Raw genomic sequence first — 21276 nt, 5'->3', positions numbered from 1 at the left:
CATCTTGAAAATACAATCAGGAAAAACATTTCAATGCTTATCAGAAGAGTTTCTCTTCCTTAATAACAACAGAAACAACAGAAGTATTTCCTGAGAATACAGAGTAATTATAATAATAAGAAATAAATAATAAATAAAATTTAAAAAAAAACAACACAGTTTTGTGGGTGCGTGGAAAGACACAGTGGAATTACAGGCGATCTTTCAGAGAGCTGGATGTACTGAGAAAGGCTGGTTGACTATTCTTATAGATAATACAAACTTGAGGCAGTATCTGGTAACAGCTGTCACTGTGATCAACTACTGCCTTCTGCACCCATTTTACCTCTTCTGATTGACAGGTCTGCTGTAGGTAGGCATCCTGATCCCCTAACCTGGACACCACAGAAATGTGGATTACAGTGGTTAGCTCTGCATCTCACGACAGGCATGCAGTCTTTCACTTCAGTTATACCTGGCCAGGAGTTATTCGGACAGGACTGCAAGGGGTGTATGGGCTGCAATGGAAAGGATTTGGTAACATCAACATCTTTACCTTTCCATCATATCTGACAAGAGACCAAGCTATGTTCTCAAGCCAAAATAAGACCTAAAAATGTAACAAGATAACAAAACTCAGGTAAAATAGCATGGCACATACACTAACACAGAAGGTCATGCTTCAAATACTACAAATCTTGATTTTCCAAGTGTACAGAATGATGAGAACATATCAAAACCTGTCCCATACTGACACCAATCGGAACAAAACATGCTTTTAAGTTGGTTATGGTCAGGTTGTTTTCAGTTACTTCTTGCTTAACACCCTTTGCATACCTTCCAACTCTTTGAGATTCAGAGGATGATCTGATACTCATATTTTTTTATATTCAGGTCAAAGGGAGTTCACTGCTGTTTTTCAGCAGATATAGATGTAGGTTCCTGATTTTCATTTTTCAAGTAACATTAAAACTTGAGAACTACATGACACCAAGCAGCTTCCAAGTGGGCACTCATTTTCAAGTTTTGGTCTGAAGATCCAGAGCTGCTCCAGATCATGTCCCAGGTGTATTTTTAAAAACATTTCCTTTCTTTCTGGTCTTTGCTGGTGCACCCCTAGTTGTGTTTCTGATTTGCTTCCCTTTTACATCATGGCTCTGAGTTATCTACCTGCAGTCTTGTCTTTAAAGTAGAATGCCTGCACAGACTTCCAAACTTCCCATTTCATCTCTCTTCTTTTCTGTCTGTTCAGAACCTCCCCAGTCTATGACAACCCACTGACAAATCTATCACCTGAATACAAACTGTGACTTAAAAAAAAAAATCCAACCAAACCTCAAAACCCCTGTACTTGTTTGAATTGGGGGAAACTACTGTATTTTTCAGATTCATAGATCAACAAAGAGTAGTTTTTGCTAACAAGTTTTTGTTTCAGAAACATCACTGCTAAATTAGTTGAACTTACCAAAAAAAAAAGGCATATGGCCTTCTACCACTGTATTCATAAAAGATCTGAACCAATCAATGGACACATACATTATGTATGTATAGTAGGCATATACAACAATAATTTATTTTTATTAAATGGGTCCTTTACCTTTCTGCCCATGACGACTGCTAAATTTATCTCCAATTTCTGGACGTCTGGTTTGCCTCAGCAACATTTTGATCAAGAAAGCATCCTCTGCATTTGATGAAATCATTACTTTTTCAATGTAAGAATCAGTGGCGCCTTTGTATCTAGTAAAAGAAGCCAAAACACTGGTTTTACTTCTATGAACAAAACACGAGTTACAGACAACTATCTGTGTCTTGGTAAGCTCCTGACCAAACTGTAATCTTTACGGAACTTACATATGAGAAGAAAGGATTTTATATATATATATATATATATATATATATATACACATACAAGTTCCAGAATACAGCATGTTTCTGGAAAAGAAAAGTTTTAAGAGTTGCAATAGAAACTAATAGAGAATTAAGCTGAACTTGTAAAGGACAAGGTATGGGGTTTTATTCACATGGGCTCTTCTTGACAGCAAAAGCTTCCTCACATATTACCAATTTGTTGATCTTCAATTCAACAAACAACAGTCAAATATAGTTATATTTGAAGAAGAGAGTTTTCTAGAACTGAATATATTTTTTCAGACAACTTTCCTTCATGCAATTTTCCCAGCTCTGAAATTATATTGCAACATACGTTACTGGCACATCTTTGTACTGTGGCTGCTGAGGCACACTGCTTCCTTCCAGAGGTGTCTGGGTCACAGTAGGCATAGATTTGTTCACAAGAACTTGCTTATTTTCTACTTTTTCACCTAAAGAGAACAAGAAAAAAAAGCACCATGAAAATGTATCTGACTGTGTCAGAAATACATTTTAAGCTTTAAAAAAAAAGGTGGAAGACAAACTGGAAGGAACATGCCCAAGAAGTATGTTCTGCTGTTTTACTAAATATTGAATGGTAAAGGAATCACTAAACCAGTTTTCTTTAGTAAACCAAAGCAGAACTGCTTGCATGCTGGGTGCACTATGAGAACAGCTATTCAACATACCCTGGGTCAAAAGTCTGCACAAAAGCATCTGAAGTCATATGCTCTAGGTATGGAGAAAATTAACAGGGAACACTTTGTCATAACTGAACTGACAAATTTTAGAAATTCACACCTGAATTTGGGGCAGCCCATCATTCCACAATGAGCTATGCAAAACTACTGTCAGTCTCCTTTTATTCTCGTATTTCTATTGATACTGATGTCATATATAGCTTCTCCCTGCTCCATTCCCTTATCCTCCCCTTTACATTGAAAACCAGATCAGGAGGATGTCCAATGATACAACTGCACACCAAGTATCTACCTCCCACCTCCTCCACTAAATTAACACTGATCTTCAGCCTGTGTCTCTTCTGTCCACATGAACTATCTCAAATAGGTTTTTACCTACATGCTGAGAACAGTCTCAGTCTGGAGTCCAGCCCAGTCCTATCTATCCTAACACTTCAGAAGATTCTTGCCTTTTTTTCTTAATTAACTTTGAAAGCTCCATTGTGATGTGTTAAGGAGCAAAATTGACCCAATTGTGTACTATAATGGAATTAAGTTTAATGCCCTTTAAAACACCTTTCTTACTAGATCTTAGCAGGTCTATTAAGTCATTTTCTAACTAAAGGATGACAGTATGGGAGGATTTTTCCTCAAATCTATTATCACTGGAAAGTTATACACCTTTCTTTACATTCCTATTTATTTGTCTTATCTCTCTCCAAGCATCTTTCTAAAGTGTTAAAACCATAAGGTTTTACTTCCTCAAATAACTGCACTAATTGACATCTTGTTAGGAGATTTTGACACATGAAATCCAAATAATAAGGGGCCTATCTCTACCCTTAAGAAAACAACAGCATATGACAGAGAAACAGAGAAAAACTACAGTATTAAAAGCTTGTCAGCTTGGGAACATAAGAATACAAATTCTAATGCTTCAGTAGATTCACATTATTAAAATCTCACTCTTCTACTTAAATATAAAGCTACTTTTTTCATGTACAAAAGTCCCCCCAATGATTGGTAACATGCTGCTTTCAGGAAGTAATTTTTTTTTAAATTTCCCATCACAATACTGTTGTCTTCAAGACAAAAATACTCCCAAGAGGCTAAGTATAACACAAGGTGCACAAGAAATACTGACAGAATACGAATTTCCACTTTGACTATGAACATGTCCTGAGTGAACATGCAATTTGACCTACCTGGAGAGCAGATACCATCAGCATCTAAAATCTCGTGGCGCCAGATGGGTTTACGGGTAGCTGCATCCAGCATCGGCCCCATCACTTTATCAAACGTCTGATTCGTGTATCGCTTCAGTGTACACTTGGCATTCTTGTACACAAGACACCTTCCAAAGCCTAGAATGGAATGCAAACTCATCTGCCTAGGAATTCAAAGATCCTTTATAACACATGACCAGGATAAAATCTGAGCTATGGAATATAAAATATTCTTTATTAGTTAGATTATTAATTGGCTTGAATATGCATAACGTTGTACACAGATACCTAGTGGTGCACAACTTAAACATCAGATCATGTACACTTTTTTTTTAGATGCTGGACTACAGTCCAACTCTGAACTGTGCTAATCTGCTTCTGTATCTCTGCACACATCATTTCTCTTGGAATCACTAAATCTCTTGAATAATTTTGGTGGTCTCCAAGAAGATGTAACATAGGACTGTAATAGGCTGAGAGGAACATCTCTTCCTTTCATGAGTTCTAAAAAACCTGAACTTTTACTCATGTTTGTGGCTGCATCAGCTAGTCTCCCAGGAAAGTACTGAGTGTTTAGTATAATCAACCCATTATCCTTTTTTTCCTCACCTGAAATTACACGTACTGTTATAAAATTAGTGGATTTTAGATGAGAAAAGTAGCATCTGTGGAATTTCTCTCTAAGTACAGTAACTAACCGTGATACTAAAGACTCTAATCACATTTAGAATTACAGAGAGCCAAGAACAAGGCTTGCTAATAATCCTGGGTTGTTTTAGCTCATTTGAAAGATGGTTGTGGCCACATACAGTACATCTATATCTTCAGATTATGTCAAGTAATTCCTGACATGCACCACAGCTCTCCCTGTAAATGTTACCAGTCTACCAGAAAAGAAAACATTCACTTTTAAATCATGCCTGTTGTTGTTTTAGAAAAGGACGCATAAATTAAATGCAGCAGACATTAATGCCAAAGATACATGTCTAGGAATACTATTACTGCTGCCTAGCAACTAGGAGGAAGGGCGTTTGGGGAGGCAGGGGAATAAAGTGATGGAAGAATCTAACTTTGGCCACCCAAAACTAAACCCAGCTTGGTCACTGCACTATGCCTACTTTTAAAGGAATTTATGGAGAAAAGTGAGAGAAGAGAGACTAAGTTTTCAGGCAACTCCCCTCCAGCCCTCAGCAGCATTGACATGAAGTGCTGAAGAAACGTGGAGAGAGTGAGATAAGCTAGATCTACACAAACATGGGTCTCTGTTAGTTAACCTTCCCTTTGGTACTTATGTACTTTTACTTAAAATACACTGCACCACAGAGTTGGTATAATTTTTTAAGTAAGCAGGTCATTAATTTAGCTCTGGATGAACACTAAATTATTTTGCTTTAGACAATACTATTATTTTCTCTCAGAAAGTAAGCAATACTGCTACTGCTCCCTCAGAACACCAAGCTCACAAAGACACAAACTGCCTCGGGTTCTATTCCTTTCCTAAATACATTCATAAATCTAATTTCATCTACTGCTTTTGTTACTGGTGGAAATAATGAGATCTCTTTGTTTGTAATGAACAAATGTTCAGGTAAACAACTAAAAAAGCAAGCCCAACAGAACAGATTAACTCATGCCTTATGTTTTCTCTAAGCTAAGTATTTACACCTTTTTTATTTGAGGTCAGAAGTTAGCCATTTTTTCTTATAATATCCAGATTCAGAATTTTATATGCATGTTGGCATCTTCACCACACTGTTGTCTGCCTGGAGTAACAATCACTAATCATACAGAAAACCAACAAAAGCATTCAAAACAGTTTGGGAATTCAATTTCTTAACTGAAGATCTAATGCTCATAACTGCAATAAAATTTACTACAGGATAACATTACGAGAAAACAAGTATATTAGAATATATTTTGGAACATACATTGGAGAAGGGGGGAAGAGTTGATGGATCTTTACCTCTGTCCAAAGAGGCTTTATTTAAGACAAGAGCATCTTCAATATCGTAGCCACTGTAGCTCATCACAGCAACTGTGGCATTCTGTCCAGCAGGGAGTTTCTCAAAATCTATCAGTTCTATTGTTTTTGTTTTTACCATTGGCTTTTGTGGATAGGCGAGGAGATACATCAGAGTATCTATCCTGTTTCTTTGATTATATCCAATAGTACCTGCATGTAAAAGAAAAAAAAAAAAGCAGTGAACATTAGTGAGTTTTCTAGGAATGTTTTGGCTAAAAAGTTACCAAAATGCCAATTAACTAAAATCACACAGAAATTCTTCAAGAAAAGAAGGGGAAAAATAATAATTCAAACCAAAAGAATTTTCTATTACTAATATATAAGTAGTTTCTTAATTTAAGCTCCCAGAAAGCATTATTAATTTTCTCTTGAACAGAAAAAACCTAAGCATCAATAGAAAAAGAAGAACAACAAAATAAATAAAAGCCACTTGAATAAATACAGATAAGATGATTTTTTCTAATTACAACACTGAATCCTGCAAGTATGAAGCGTTTGCTTTTATTGTTCTTATAGCCACTGGGTTTGGGTTTTTTTGTGGAGTTCAACTGGTGTTTCAGAGACCTGATCCAAAATTTCATGACAACTAACAGAAAGACTATCACTGAGTTCAAGAGAAACTGTGGATCAAGCTCTTCATCTTCAACAACATATTTCCTTCCTTTTTTGGGCAATAATTAGTTCAACAGCAGCCCGTGTTAGAATGGGACAAAGTATAAACGAAGCATACTGCTAGCAGCAGCCAAAAGTGATTTACTTTCTAGAATTAGAAGCATCACTGATAGAAAGACTACAGTAGAAGTCCACTTCTGCATTTGTCTTTCTACATGAAATTAATTTTAAATTTACAGTTCAGAATTCAACCCTTTGTAAAGACCTCCCAGCTTGAGACTGAAATTTTTGGCCCTGTCCCATCAGAATGCCAAAGTGTCTTCTGAAATCTGAGGAAAAAATAATTAAGACCCAGCAGGGAAACATAAACCGTTGTGTAGCAGAACAAAAGTTAAGGCAATCATATATTATTGGAGTTTGCTGTACCAGGACTCTGCTATGTCTCTAAGCAGTTAAGAAATTACAGTCTGAAAAGTTAACATTTTAAAGTTTTAAGTGTTAAACATTCTGCAGTACTTTGTCCTTAGGATGTAAGTCTTTCAAAACCTTTCCATTTTGTCCTGCAGTTTCAGAGCCTGGCTGCATTCTTGGAAAGGTCAAAGCAGTCCGTGCACAAGGAAGATTTCACATGGCCAAGAAGCACATCTGAACACAAACTTGCTCACTGGGGAGGTCAGCTTCACATTTTACACGCATCTACTTGCAACTCCTATTTATATGAAGTGTCTAGAAAACCAAACTCTAAAACGAGGCATTTCCTAAGACCTATCCTGTGCTTGGCACTAGGCTTACTTTCCTAAACCACAACAGGTCTACTCTTCCCAAGGACAGGAAGAGAGAGATAGCTCAACAGCTACTGTCTGAAAATTAACTGTTACAGCTGGCCTGGACTTTCTCAGGTTCTAGAAAGTAGATTCAATGACACAGGCACAGAATTTTCAAATTACAAGAAAAATCTGGTAGAGTTGACAGGCTTGTCTCTTGCTTTAAAGCAGCTGTTTTTCTGTCTTTTCCTGTATAAGGAAACAAATCCTCTTCGAACAGTATTTTTTGTCTCCAGTAAGACACAAGCTGGTAAGGCCTGGATTCCTCAAGACTGAAGACTTCCGCAGTCCCACCCTGCAAGCCCCCAGTATTTCTGAAATACCCTGAGATTTCACTTAGACATTGTTCCCATTGTACTTTTGACTCAACTCCCCTGATTTTCCCAGTATACAGATCAGAAAATATACTTCCAAATTACAAACTTAAGAGGTTTAGACCATTATTCCCCTCTGCATCTAGAATTTGTATGTTTTCAGGGTAGGTTGCAGTGAAGCTCAGCTTAAATGTTTCACAGATAGGTAGATTTTCCTGATGCTGAGAGAAATCTTTCCAAGAGAAAGTCATGCCAAACTTATCTTTCAAACTGCTTGCATTTTTTTTCTCCTCTGATATGCTTATACGCTACACCTGCTATGGTTCACCCGTTAAGGATGCTAAGATAAAACTGGTGGTCCAGACTTCATCCTATGTTTTACACTTTAAGGGTGTCCTTTACACTCCAGTAACAATCTGTGGAAGTCCCTATATATCAAAGATTTCAGATGACACTTTAACATATTTCAGGTAGCACAAATTATTTCTCTTCAGGTGTTTCACGTATTTCAAAACTGGCAATTTTATCAGCGGTTCAGATAAGCCTAACAGAACTGCTACTGTCTGGGAGCCAGAAGCAACTGATATTACTGAGATTCTGAGCCTCAATAATAAACCATATTCAGGCTGCTCTTAATTTGAATGCTGTATCAAATAGAAAACATATACATATATATCAATGACAGATATCCTAGCAGGAAAGAAACTGGTTAGAGAATGACGCCAGAGTACAAATGAAATAAATCAGCCAAAAAACATGGCATATATCAGCAATATTATTCCTAATTGCTGAGATTTAATGGTTATACAAATAATCCTTTCTCTAATCTGGGCTAACAAACCACAGCCTGAAACCACAATCTGCTTATTTAAAATAAAGCAGCAGCTCTCTTCAGAGGACTGGGGTACTGGGATGAGCCCTCTGTGTGGGTGCTGAAATGAAGGAAGTCACTAGCTTTATTTCTGCTCTCTCTCTGAAAGAACAGAGCCCTTGTTTGCTCCAGCCAAACAACCAAGCAAAAGTAAAGTATAATTAAGGTTCACCATAACAAACCCTGCTCACAATGACTCACATTTATAATTATCCCACCAGCAAGAACCAATTTTTTTCATTGGTAATTAGCCCTGGTTAAAGCAAAATACACAAGGTTGACCTGGATACAACAAAGATTATTTTCTTGCTTTTCTCGGTACTTGATATGTTGTGAATGCATGTGTGCATTCTTTCCTTTTTTTTTCAATTTCCTGACAGTTTTTTTTTCTTTTTAAGTGTCATTTGAGTATCCTTTAGTGTGAAATAATCACTACAAAAACACTTTCTACTGATATTTAGCATAAATGAGGCATTGCTATTCTGATGCTGAAAGTTTTGAGAACTCACCAGAACAAACAGCCAGCTAAAATAAGCATTAATCCAATTCTCTGGTGTATCACTTCCAACAACGTTAAACTGTACAATCAAAATTAACAAGGATACAGAAATCAATCTATTTGAGCCAAAAGGGCTATTACTGCACATGTCAAGAAAAGAACTGCTGTAATTCTGTATTTCCCCTGTATTCACCATGGATTTTCCATGTTTCTGTCCTTTTATATGAACACAAAGCAAGAGAGGAAGATGTATATTTTTAAATGCAGTGATAAACCTTGCAGAGGGCACTCTGACCCCACTCAGACAGATTGTCACAGTACATGCATTAGGTGATCTGGATGTTGAGTGTTAGAAATATTCTTTTCACAGTAGAAAGATTAAGGAGTGAGTTAAAAAGATTACGGGTAAAATGTGTGTTGGGGGGGGGGAAGCTCATTTCTGCATCAGCACTTCTGTGCCTACTACCAAGGAGAGGAGAGGTGTCAAAATGAGCTTGTGTCGTAGAGCACAAACAATCCTCAAAGAGCAGTGGCAGAACAGAACTGAGGCCACAGTGCTCCTAGATCCAGATGTGATGACCAGCAACAGCTGGTTTTGCTTTGAGGTTTGTTTAGATTCTGTGCTCCTATGCTATCTGTACAAAATTTGGGAGGACTCTGGCTCTCAGTTCACCAAAGAACTTTCATAACTGTCAAAAACCCCCAGCACTGAGTTCCTTGAAGCATATTTATCTTCTGAACTCAATTTTAACACATTCAGCTGGCTACAGTACAAGGCAGAACAGTATATAAAGGGCTTTGCTACTTCACAGAAGCAAAGCAGAAAGTACATGATACAGTAACAGGCTTTTTTGGTAATATTAAAGTTTTTGCTTCATTATAAGCTTCTACAACAAAGCTCTCACCCAGCTATGTCTGTCCCCTCAAATACTTCCTTTTCTTTCAGAGGTTACAGTAATAATCAATACCCAAATCCTCCTTTTCTTAGTCAAGACTTGTGTTATGTCATGTGGGTTGAAGCTGCAGGGCACAGTTGCGCTGTGAATGTACAGCTTGCTTTGTGTACCCACACCATCACTTACACAGCAGCGCATGTGCAATATGGGGGATTACTGGCAGGAAAACTGTATTTTTTCATTCTTCAAATTAGGCTTTTAGACAGTCACAGATGTACAATGTGTAAAACTGACTAGGTTTTTATGTCTTAATGGAATTAAAAAGTCCAGTTTAGAACTATTTCTTAACTGTAGAAGCCTTTGATCCTCTGAAGCATTATTTTACCAACACATTAAATGCAAACAGTATAGACTCTTGTATTTTCATCTTAAGTACTTCTGAGATTTTAAGCTACAACTGTTAACCTTGCACCGAAATGTCAACATTCAACTGAGGTCTTTGCAGCTGCTGTAGTATTTACTACCTAACTGCCTCTCAGTCTTACAGTTTAACCTGCGACATATGGTAAATAATCTATACCAAAAGTGAGGGGTTTTATTTCAATTTAATTTTACTGAAATCCAGTTTGGTCATTAAGTGCAGCTCAGTCCTCCAACAAGATGACTCATCTACCCCTGAAGGGAGATTTCAGGACATATAATGCTCTCCAGAATAAACATTACTATTTCAGGACCTAATACTTGTCAGGGACACTGTATTACAGACCTCATTCATCTGATGTCCACTCTCCACTTACTTGTGCTTTCACACCTTTCCTTAGCTTGATGTTGCTTTAAAAAGAGATTTAAAAAAGAAAAGACTGTCCAAAGCTGCTGGCACAGCCCTGTGATGTTATCAGAGGGGGTGGGTCCGGGTTGACAAGTACAAGGCTCTCCTTTCCCAGCCTGAACCCTGGGCTCCCTTCCCTGCTCCAGGTTTTGACAGTCAAGGAGTGACACAGAGGACTTGGACATGAGACTTTCCCCATAGCAGTGTTGGATGAGGAGCTGCTCTGCAGTTTCATTATGGAGAAAGAAAGCAATAAAGGTGGATGGTAACTTAAAGGTTGGGGTTTGGAGCTACACTACATCACATCTCTTCACAAAAATAAACAGAAAAAAGTATGTGCAGTGTTTCAGGAATACCCTCTAGGTCTCATCTGATCAGTAAGGGTAGAGAAAAATCATCTCTGCCCCTACATATTGCCACTTATGGTGGCTTTTTAAAGCAGTTATTACAAAAAGCTTCCGGTGTTTGCAGGTACTTCAGACAGAGCAAAATAAAGCTCAAGTAATCCGCCAACTTTTAAAATTTACTTTTATCTAGCTGCTTATTCTTTGAGTCAGGTGTTTTGTCATAATAAACTGAAACAAAGGCTTTTTTATTGCTCAAGATATTCAATGGCTTTTGTGTTCCTAGCGTCAGCAGGAACGTCAGAGGATTGTATCCAAGGAGCTAAATGTGCAAGACCTAGGGTCAAAGCAGCTGAATACACCAACCTCAGAAAACACAGACAATGAATTGCAAATGACACTCAAAACAAAACGGGGAAAAAAACCTTCACACAGAAAACTACAAAAGAACTCCACAGATACTGAATTGGCTTTCTGTACACACTGATCCTGCTTAACTGTGTGTGGTAACTTACCAAACCTTCTGAGACTAATAGTCATAAAATAGAGACTCAGGGGTGGGGGAAAGATAATGGGATGGGGGAGAACTGTAAGGAAAAAGGATTGCATTGCTCCTCTTTCCACCCACCCACCTTTTTTTTCAAATTTAAATACAGAACATGCATCTTGCTATTTTCAGTTTTCATGTGCTCAACATGATGTTTCAGCATAAGGCAGTTACTTCGCTATTAATTCTGCTGGAGAAGTCTCACAAAAGATGTAGTGTTTAAGCTTTGAACACGCAGCACAAAATACATGGTCTAGTAAACCTAACGGAAGTGGAGTTTCTTCATGAAACAGAGTTGTGCTACTGTAGCTCCCAACTTGCAAGCAAGCCATCAATACAAGCCACGAAACCAGCCTGTAGAGCACCAGTCTGAATGCAGCTGTCTGAATTGATGTATGACTGCTCAGGCTCCTCTGCCTTGATCACAGGCCATAGACTTGGACACTGTAATGCTCATTTCACTGAGTATTAAAGAAAGGATAAGAACTTAACTGCTGTTAATTACCTCCAGCAGCAAATTTACAAAACAACTGGGTTTTAATGACCAGATATGACACTGTCAAATTAAATAATAAATAATCAGAAAATTAATTTTGTTTCAGGGCACGCCCTCTTCATCCAAAACAGCAAAAGCAAAAATATCTAAACTATGGCTGTGGAAAGTGTTCAAATTTTAAGAACTCTTTCACACTTGAGTCTTCTTATTCTCTGATGTCAATGTTAACTATTGATATATTTATTTTTAGGACACTTACTCAACCAGTCAAAGAAATGCTCCTCAATCTGTGCTCTGTCTCTCTTTGTGAGAACAATTTTTAACTCTTTTCTTGTCTGGAAACCCCCAGCACATTGCCGCATAAAGAGAAGAAAACCCCACTCTGCCAATCCTGCAGATATGGTCATGATAATTTCCAATAAAACGCAATAGAAAACACGAAAGTGTCCCAGTTTATTAAAATTTTCTTTTAAGTGTTAAGAATTGCAGATATAGTCTTCATTAAGTAAAACTAATTGGTACTTTTCTCACATTAATCTTTCCGAGTTTCAGAGGTAAACTCTTTTTTTTCTCAAAGCTAAAGAGGTGCTCTTTTACTTTTCCCAGCAAAGCTTTTATGTGAATCAGGAAAAAAAGAATTTTTGTTTGTCACTTTTGCTACATAGCTTCAAAAATACGTAACACTTCAAAGACAAATAAAAAGTGAAGTCTTACCCATGGCTTGTTTCCCCATGGCACACTGGTAAGTGTTTCTTGGGGACTGGTTGTGGTGAGGATATGGAATCAGCCCAGCACAGACACCCAGAAGCGTGAAAGGCTCTATCTCCAAATGAGTTGTATCTCTTAAAAGAAAGAGTACCAATTATGGCAGGCTTGTGAACAAACAACTTCAGTAGAATTCATTTAATTTAGCAGTATCTCATAACACTTCAAATTAAATTCTGTTCAGGAGAATGTAAGTCAGTAGGACCTCAAAACACAGATTCACTACAGGATTTTTATTTTTATTACAAAAACCCAACAACTTTCTTTTGGTTATAAGTGTTTCCACATGAAAAGAAATGAAGGAGAAATAAATCAGGATTTATGAAATTCCATAATGGAGGAAAAGCCTCCAGATAATGACAACCTGAGGGAGCTCGGTAAAACAATAAAACATCAGTTTATACAGTAAGACCCAAAATGCCAAAGGAATGTCTTCTCGTGTAATGAGAGTAAGCCCTCTGCATCAAATTACTAATCTCAGAGATCCAGAAATCCACTGGGGAGATGGAAGAAGGAAAAGCACAACAGATTCAGGTATTAAAAAAACTGTTTTAGTTCTCCAAGCTCAGCTATATCAGTTAAGAAGAAAACATCTGTCTCCAAACCAGATTCACTGCCATAGGTACATGATATAATACAACACTATTTGAAAAGCTCTGCAAATATTTTGGAAGTGATTACGTTGTAAAAAGACAGTACTGATGAGGAGTAAAAAGACAGAGAAAAGGAGTAAAGACAGAGAGACAATTTCTTCTATCTGGCATGAGCTTCAGAAGAGAAAGTCCATGCTCAGCAAAGACAAATCATAGCATGCATTGGGATACAAGTGGAGAGACTAATAACTAAGAATGAAGTGTACAATAAAGTTTGGCTGGAGCAGACATGAATTTAAATCAAGATAAGTAATTATCAAGTGAGGAATTACAAAATACAGATGATTATAACTAAACCTATTCAAAGCCTACCTTTCATGTCCTGGATCTGTTAGAGACCTCGGGTTTATGCATACATTGCTTCTCCCAGACATCTAGACCCAATGCATTCTCAAAATCTCATCTTTAATGTTTGACTTCTCTTGGAAGTCTTTCGGAAGACTTTAATTATTTAAATAAATTAATTTGATTACTTAACTTCAGGATCTTGCCAAGGAAGTGACAGAGAAGTCTTTATCATGGCAACACTCAGAAGACAGTCAAGCACTATAAGCTAAAAAAGGCTAAGGAATTACGCACAAGCACATAGAGACTGAAGACAAGTGCAGCAGTAACTTCATAGATAAACAATGTATGTACTACTGGAAGAATAATGAAATCTGAAAGCTGAAAAAAATAGACCTGGAAATCCTGAGGATTAAGCCAATGAAACTACCTATCAGTCCTAGAAATCTTTATAAATCACAAATACACCTGAACAACCTAAAAATCACCCGCTGGCCAGAGAACAGCCACTGTTTTTTCTCCACTTGATAAAAAGTAGCTATGTTATCTAAAGCCTATCATAAGAAAATACTAATGGGAGAATCCAAACTGCAGTCAAGTAATTGCAAAATGGTTTCCAGAGCCAGAAGCAAACTGGAAGCAGAGACTGCTTCCCCATTCTGCAGAACTTCACAGAACCGGTGACGCTTTTCAAACAATAAAACCAGAAGCTTGACACTTACTGATAGTGAAGTTTGCAAATTTCTCCAGAGCATACAAGTGCATGGAAATAGATGAACATTTGCATATAGGGTATTCAACAGATGTCTTCCTTCAGTGAGGTCAATTCTATTTCAACCAAAGATGATCCTACTACCTTATGAAGTATTCCAGAGAGCTAATGGGAGACGTTCAGACTTTACAGGGCAGTCCAATTTCTGCAGGTCAAAAATGCCACTGCCAGAACCAGGTCCAAGAAAGGAAAGGCAACCTCATGAGTTCAAAAAGCAGAGTTACAAATGTGTAAGGAAGAAACGGAATGCATTAGAGTCAAATACTCCAACGAAAACCCCTCTAATTGGATTGGAAAGATAAAGAGAAGATACTGTAGCTAAAAGAAGCCTATATTACAAAAGCAGGAATGCTACTGGGATACTTCAGATAGTGGGTTGTATCAGTGGCATCACCAGAACAAACCGTACCAACATGGTCACACCATTTAAAATGCAGGATGGTCATCTGGGGAAAGGGAGTACTCAACTGAGCTATTCAGGATGTAGGGAGTATCATTACCAAACACAAGGAGCAATGTGCTCATACGATGCAAGCTCAGATACTTATGGCACAGTTAGCCACTGTTAGAGTTGAAGCCAAACTCAAAACAATTGATGGATAATACAAGAATCTTCTGAGCTTCCTGGGAGTTGCTGAGGAGTCCTTTCCTCACACTGGTCCACTGGAAGTTCACTTTCTCCTCCGCTTTTAGACTAAACAATGATTTCATGTGACATATTCCCATCAACCTTTCTAAGTCAGTTGTCCTGTAACTTAAATTTTCAGCTCTGGTGCTTTGTGGAAGCTATTTAATTTCGGCACAAATGACAGCAATTGTGTGCACTCTTCTTTGCTCATGTATACAGAACTCAGTCAAGAGCATGCAAGAGTAATCTCTTAAAGTGATAAAGTCTTCAAAATCCTGGGTAGGAGCAAGGCAATTAAATTAGCAGAGTTAATGCACTACATTTAGCAAAGGTTAAAGATAATTGAAGAGCTCACCCAGCTCCACTGAAATCAATGATGTATTTCTATTAGCTTGCAGGAGTACTTGACCAGGACAGATTATTTAGAAAAAGAATTTTCTGCATAAATCTACTGATCAAACATTCACAGAGATAACGTCTAGCATTTCATATTCAGGCTTCAGGTTACAGGATATTGTCAGAGAAACAGTTAAAACCATTAAAAAGATAGGAGGACTTAAAAATTTAAAAGAATCCTTCCTTTACTGTGGGCTCTTTAATCACAGCCAGAAGACAAGAGTAAAAAAAATTGCAGGAGGTGCTTCAAATATGTGGAAAACGTAACAGATCTGGAAATCTCTCGGAATTAAAATCACATATCAAAACTGGTCCTAAGATGTGTGGTAAAGAATACACAGAATGATGCTGACATTTTTATTGGGACCTATTGTACACCCAAAAGTCAAAGGGAAGGTCTCATTCCAGAATTTCACTTAATGTAAGGTGGGTGTCTAGGGTCCCTTTACGGCCAGAAAAGGAATTTCCAAACAATCATGATAGGCTAAGATAATCAAATAACATGTGGAACCATTTGCCTTCTGGATACCTATTGGATAAGATTATTTATGATGAGCAGCCCAATGAGCAGAACAAAGAGCCACATCCAGAGAAAGAAAGGATATACCTTCAAGTATTTAATATTTTTGAGAGTTAGTAGCAGAAACAGCTCTCTCAAAATCTGAACCACTTTTTATAACTTCCCATGGATAGTTTAGGATGTGTGCAGACAGATTTCTCTCTTTAGCTTTCACCTGGAGTAGTTTCAACCATTATCAAGGGAGCAGTGTGTACATGTGAAAACAGTAACATTATTTATATGTTCGCATTTCAGAGAGTTACCCTATAAGTTTTTCCTGCACCAGTTACTGAATGCATACATACTTATTGATTGTATTTTCATACAGGGCAATGTTACAGTCATTTTCTTCATTCACATCCAAATATTCGACAAGGCCTTCATGCAAGAAGTCTTCAAAATTCCTACAGATAAATTAAAAATTACACTAGAAGTACTGACCTTATATTTCTGCAAATTTAAAATACTTAGTACATATATTAAAGGAATGTAATATGTAAAGCTAAATGAGACAAATACTTCTACATGTAGAGTTCTGTGCATATGACATATGGAAGAAAAATACAGTTTTTTAATTAATCCTGTTGCCCATTCACTGCATCACAGTCTGGCAGATGAATGCTACTTACTTGAACAACTACATAAAATCTTCCTATATGTACTCATCATCACTGTATATATAGGTTAATATAAGGATGATCACATACATTTTTGTGATTTGTGGAATTTAATTAGACCTAAATTTAAATGCCTCTGTATTAGTGCGGTTTTTTTTAAAATATATTAAGTAAGAATTTGCAATGACTTTCAAAAACTCTGAATGTGCCCAGTTTAGGGTGGTTACGTTGGATACTCCTGTGAGGTGTTTGATTTTTCAATCAGGAGGATGACTGAAAGGTTTGACTGCCTCAAACCTTCGACTTGCAGCAAGATGAGGCTGTGAGATGTATTTATTCTGTATACTCACCAAATCTCACAGCAGTAACAAAGTAAGAACACCAGCCCTAATTTGACTTTAAACAGAAAACCTCCAGTACAAAGATTATGAATTTATACAGGAGAGCAGACTTCTCTAATTAGCTAACCCCAAGACTGTGAAATACTGACTGACTGAAGAATCTCCACACAGTATTTACTTGGTGAAGATCAATATGGCCTACTTGAATTGTGTACCTGTAGCCCTGAGCCAGTTCTTCCATATGCTTGTTTGTAACTGCAGGTTTTTGTTTCTTGACAATTATGTAAGGCCTGAAATGTAAAAAAAAAAAAAAGGATGGTCATAGCAAATACTTAGGCAGGTAACTTAATTTATTCTTACACTATGAACCCTGTCTATGCACAACCTATTCAATAAACTGTTCTTAAAATTTATTGGCCTTTAACTGATAAAACCACATAAATAAAATCTGTAACTATTCAGACCTTAGTTTGATATAACTTAAAATGTGTAATAGAGAAATAAAGACTTAAATTTTGAGGTGAAAGCCATTTTTCCCCTTTAAATCATTCAACTAAAATTTTGTAAGCTTTACCTACAGATTTTGATGACGGCTTTAAAAGATTTGAGATTTCCCAAACTACAAAGCTAAGAACAGCATTTGGTACTGTGGTTTTTACAGAACACTAAGTTCACAGTTTGTGCTCAAGTGTCCACATGTAAGGCTGCATTTTGCAATTGCCTACACGCTGTAAAGTACAGGCATTTACTGTGGGTAATCTCTGATGAATCGATAAATTTCAGTAGCACATGGATCTCTGAAGGCTTCCCTACCACACAAAAACACCGACACAAAGGATGGCATGCAAGAAGGCAATGTCAAGGGCTGTTGCTATTTGGACAAGTTGCTTTGATAAAGAGCAGCAAATAGCTACAAGATACTTGTGGAGCCCCCTCTGAAGTCTAAATAACTGTTAGAAGACTAATAAGCACTTTTAAATGGTTAATAGGAGATATCTGAACAATTACAGGGTGAGGGGTGCCACAAAGCAAACTTGGTAAAGCCTTGCAAACCCACATGGTTTCCCTTGCTTTTATTTTAAAAATGGTCAGCTTTACTGCCATCTCCCAAATGACACATATTAGCCCTGACTGGAAAACTGATTTCTCTGCCACTGAATATGGCCCTACTCAGGATCTCTTGACCAGGTATGATTAATTGACAGTTTGTGTATTTACTGTTTTGGAGCCTCTGACATGCCTCAAACTGCATTCAACATGCTCTGAGATTCAATTAATGAACAAAGTTGAATGCCACCAGCAGTTGTGACTGCTGCTTTGTTGAAGTGAGCACAGAATATGCACACAGCCAGTCAATGCTAAAATATGTATATATTCATTAACCCATTCTGTCTCTTCCAACCTCTGCCTATTTTGAATGAGGGCTTATTTAAGGAGAAAAGAGACGCTCAAGTCTTACTGAATTTGCTTAAATCTGTTCCTGTGAAAGTCTTAGCCCAGTGCATAGAAATTTATTATAGTCAGTTCAGTAGTGAGGTAATTCTGATGAGAAGTTTACCTGCACAATCTCCCTCCATCAGAGGAAATGTAGACACATCTGTCAGAGAGATTTGTAGAGATGGAAACAAATTCATTGATATAACCTGCTCGACGCAAGATCCGAAAGGTGTTGACTAATTTCTGGTGATCACGTATGACACCCAGGATGTTACCTGGTTAGAGAGAGAATAAATACCTGATGCATCCTTTGCACATCCAAAAATATTTACAAATTCTGATCATGTGTGGCATGCACAGAATTACTTCTGCTTCTTGTAAATAATGAGTTGTTGTAAAATCCCCCTTCTCTAACATGAATAGGAACCAGCTCTTTTTTCTTCTCAATTCAAAATTGTCAGAAGTTCACAAGTCATCTACCTGCATGCTTCCAAACAGCCTGAGAAACCAAATGGTGTGGTTCTTCCAGCTTTCTTCTAGTATGTTTTTGCTCAGGTGCCCATTAATCAGTTGGTACACAAGATAACAACTCTCAAGCCTGCAATTTCATCTGTACTGAAACGGATTCAAGGTTTTCAAGAACAGACCAAGGAACGGCCCTGCTGCCTTGTCAGAAATTTTGAAGTCCTGATATTATGATGTATTTGATCACTCACAATAGCACTAGAATTTCTCTTTTAGGTACTTAGCTCAACTCAGCTATCTTAGCAGGGCACTTCAGCTCATACTTAAATATTCTGATGCACAATGAACAAACAAGAGAGTAAAATTCATTTAAAGAGTTGCCTTACCAAAGTAATCTTATCATATAAAATAAACATCTATGCTCACATTTTAAAAACTTTAAAGGAGAAGACAAAGGATGATAGGTTAGGGAGTTTATAACACAACAGAAGGGTCTTCACAGCTTAAAGAATTTGTACTTAACAGAGTATCTATCTTCTTAAGTCATAAGTTTAAATCAGGATCAAGTCAGCTATCCAGAAGTTTGAATTTTTTATGGAACCCCAAATCAGTGGATTGAACAGTAACTTGACTTGTCCCACTTAGTACTAGCTCATCTACATCTGGGAACCGACTATCTTGCTCTGTACTCCAAACTGTGCTTGTCAAGGAAGAGTCTAATATTTTTGGCTCTACATTCCCCTTTGGACCACAAGACAGAAGACAGTTCATGTGGTTTCACTGAACCTTATCTTTAACACACTGCTAGAGAAAAGCAGAGCAAAAGAACATAGTTTGATCAAGTATTGCTTTTATGTTACCAGGAAAAGGCAGGGTGGAAGAACAACCGCTGTTTAATTCAAGGGTAAATGGAGAACTTACTCATGGTGACAAACATTACACACTTGTCCCTGGAAGTGGATGCTACTGACAAAAGGCTGTTTTGAAATCACAGCTACAGTTTTTAAATGTCAGTATTTTGAAATCTGATACCATAGTACCTATTGGTTTAGAAATGCTAGAAGATCAGTTGTAAAAGAAATATGAATGTGCAGATGCAAAGCACATGTACCAAAACATCCCTTTAACAAGACAGGCCTGTTTTCCATGGTCTAATTTTTCTCATCACACACAAAGCAAGATGCCCCCTCACAAGTATTTTTAAAGAGAATGGCATTGCTAAACTTCAAAAATAATATTCTGATGTTTCCTCTCTTTTTTTAAAGGCTCTTTAAAATGCACAAATATATATAAAACATATAAAGATTACAGAAAACTAAATGCTTTCTGTAAAGGAAGATCTGAATTTGTGAATTTATTACAATATTACATATTACAAATTAAAGTTATTTTCTTTACTTCATGAATGGAACCTCCTTTGGCCAATATCTAAAAAACAAACAAACAAACCCCTAGTTAAATGTACATATTTTTGTGCCTATTTATGCAAGTGGGCTTAAAAACAGGGCTGAAATTTGAGAAAGCTTCTATTTCCCAGCTCTACACATCTGCAGTCAGAGTTCTGAAGACACAACTTCATGAAACTAAGTGCGATCATCTGGCCCATCTACTTTGCCCAACCCTATCAAAATATTTACAGAGGAAATTATTTGCACGTGGAAAGCAGCATCTGCTGTTGACTGTGATCCAAGAACTACTGGAGGTTTCTGAAGCCTAACTCTCCATCAGCAAGAAATCAAAGTCAAGATTGGTGAAAAGTAACATACCATTAAGAAAAACCAGGAACACGTTTGGGTATGAAAGTTCTTCACCACAGAGCAAGTTGACATCTTCAACCCCAAGATTACTGGCTAATTTAATAATTGGGCCATCTTCCATATCCGTAGTAATGTGAGTCATGAGGGCAAGGTTTTTGACCAAACCACAGGCCTAGGAAAAAACAAAATCAAAACCCAGTAATTTTATCCCTTCTCTTTCTATGTGTTAATACCATACTTGCATTTTTCTCCCCAAAATGTATTTATGATTGACAAAAACAAAAAGATGACAAAGTGAAGGAAATTAAATTAATTACCGTGAAATTATAGAGGAAAAAAAAGGTAGAATTTTCTATATCACACTGAAATGTAATGTTTTAGCATTTACAAGCTAATAAAAAATATAGGCACTGAAACACATTTTAAGTTACCACACTATGTTTCTCTCCTCAGCTACTCAGCAGCATAATGGAAATGCAAGATCAGTCCATTGATCAATTTTCCACGTATCCTGTATGTTCTAGCACAAACATTAACATTTTTAAATGAAAAAGTATCTTATACAGTGTAACTTTATTTCATCTGCCTA

The 21276-nt window shown here is 37.1% G+C and overlaps 1 protein-coding gene across 1 annotated transcript in view; it reads right to left on the bottom strand.

The window, feature by feature from the left end:
• POLR3B (RNA polymerase III subunit B) overlaps positions 1-21276 on the bottom strand; it is a 72402-nt gene that overhangs the window by 21813 nt on the left and 29313 nt on the right. Inside the window, exons 15-23 of the mRNA XM_030959647.1 lie at positions 20697-20859; positions 18587-18740; positions 17244-17318; positions 16376-16474; positions 12727-12854; positions 5721-5930; positions 3737-3895; positions 2186-2303; positions 1577-1719 (exon numbers count right to left, since the gene is read on the bottom strand). Of these exons, the coding sequence (XP_030815507.1) occupies positions 1577-1719; positions 2186-2303; positions 3737-3895; positions 5721-5930; positions 12727-12854; positions 16376-16474; positions 17244-17318; positions 18587-18740; positions 20697-20859 (1249 nt within the window). The remainder of the gene's footprint in view (positions 1-1576; positions 1720-2185; positions 2304-3736; positions 3896-5720; positions 5931-12726; positions 12855-16375; positions 16475-17243; positions 17319-18586; positions 18741-20696; positions 20860-21276) is intronic.

Source organism: Camarhynchus parvulus, chromosome 1A (assembly GCF_901933205.1).
Source record: "Camarhynchus parvulus chromosome 1A, STF_HiC, whole genome shotgun sequence".
Classification (NCBI taxonomy): domain Eukaryota; kingdom Metazoa; phylum Chordata; class Aves; order Passeriformes; family Thraupidae; genus Camarhynchus; species Camarhynchus parvulus.
The sequence above is the reverse complement of the archived record's forward strand: the minus strand, read 5'-3'. Positions and strand labels throughout refer to the sequence as shown.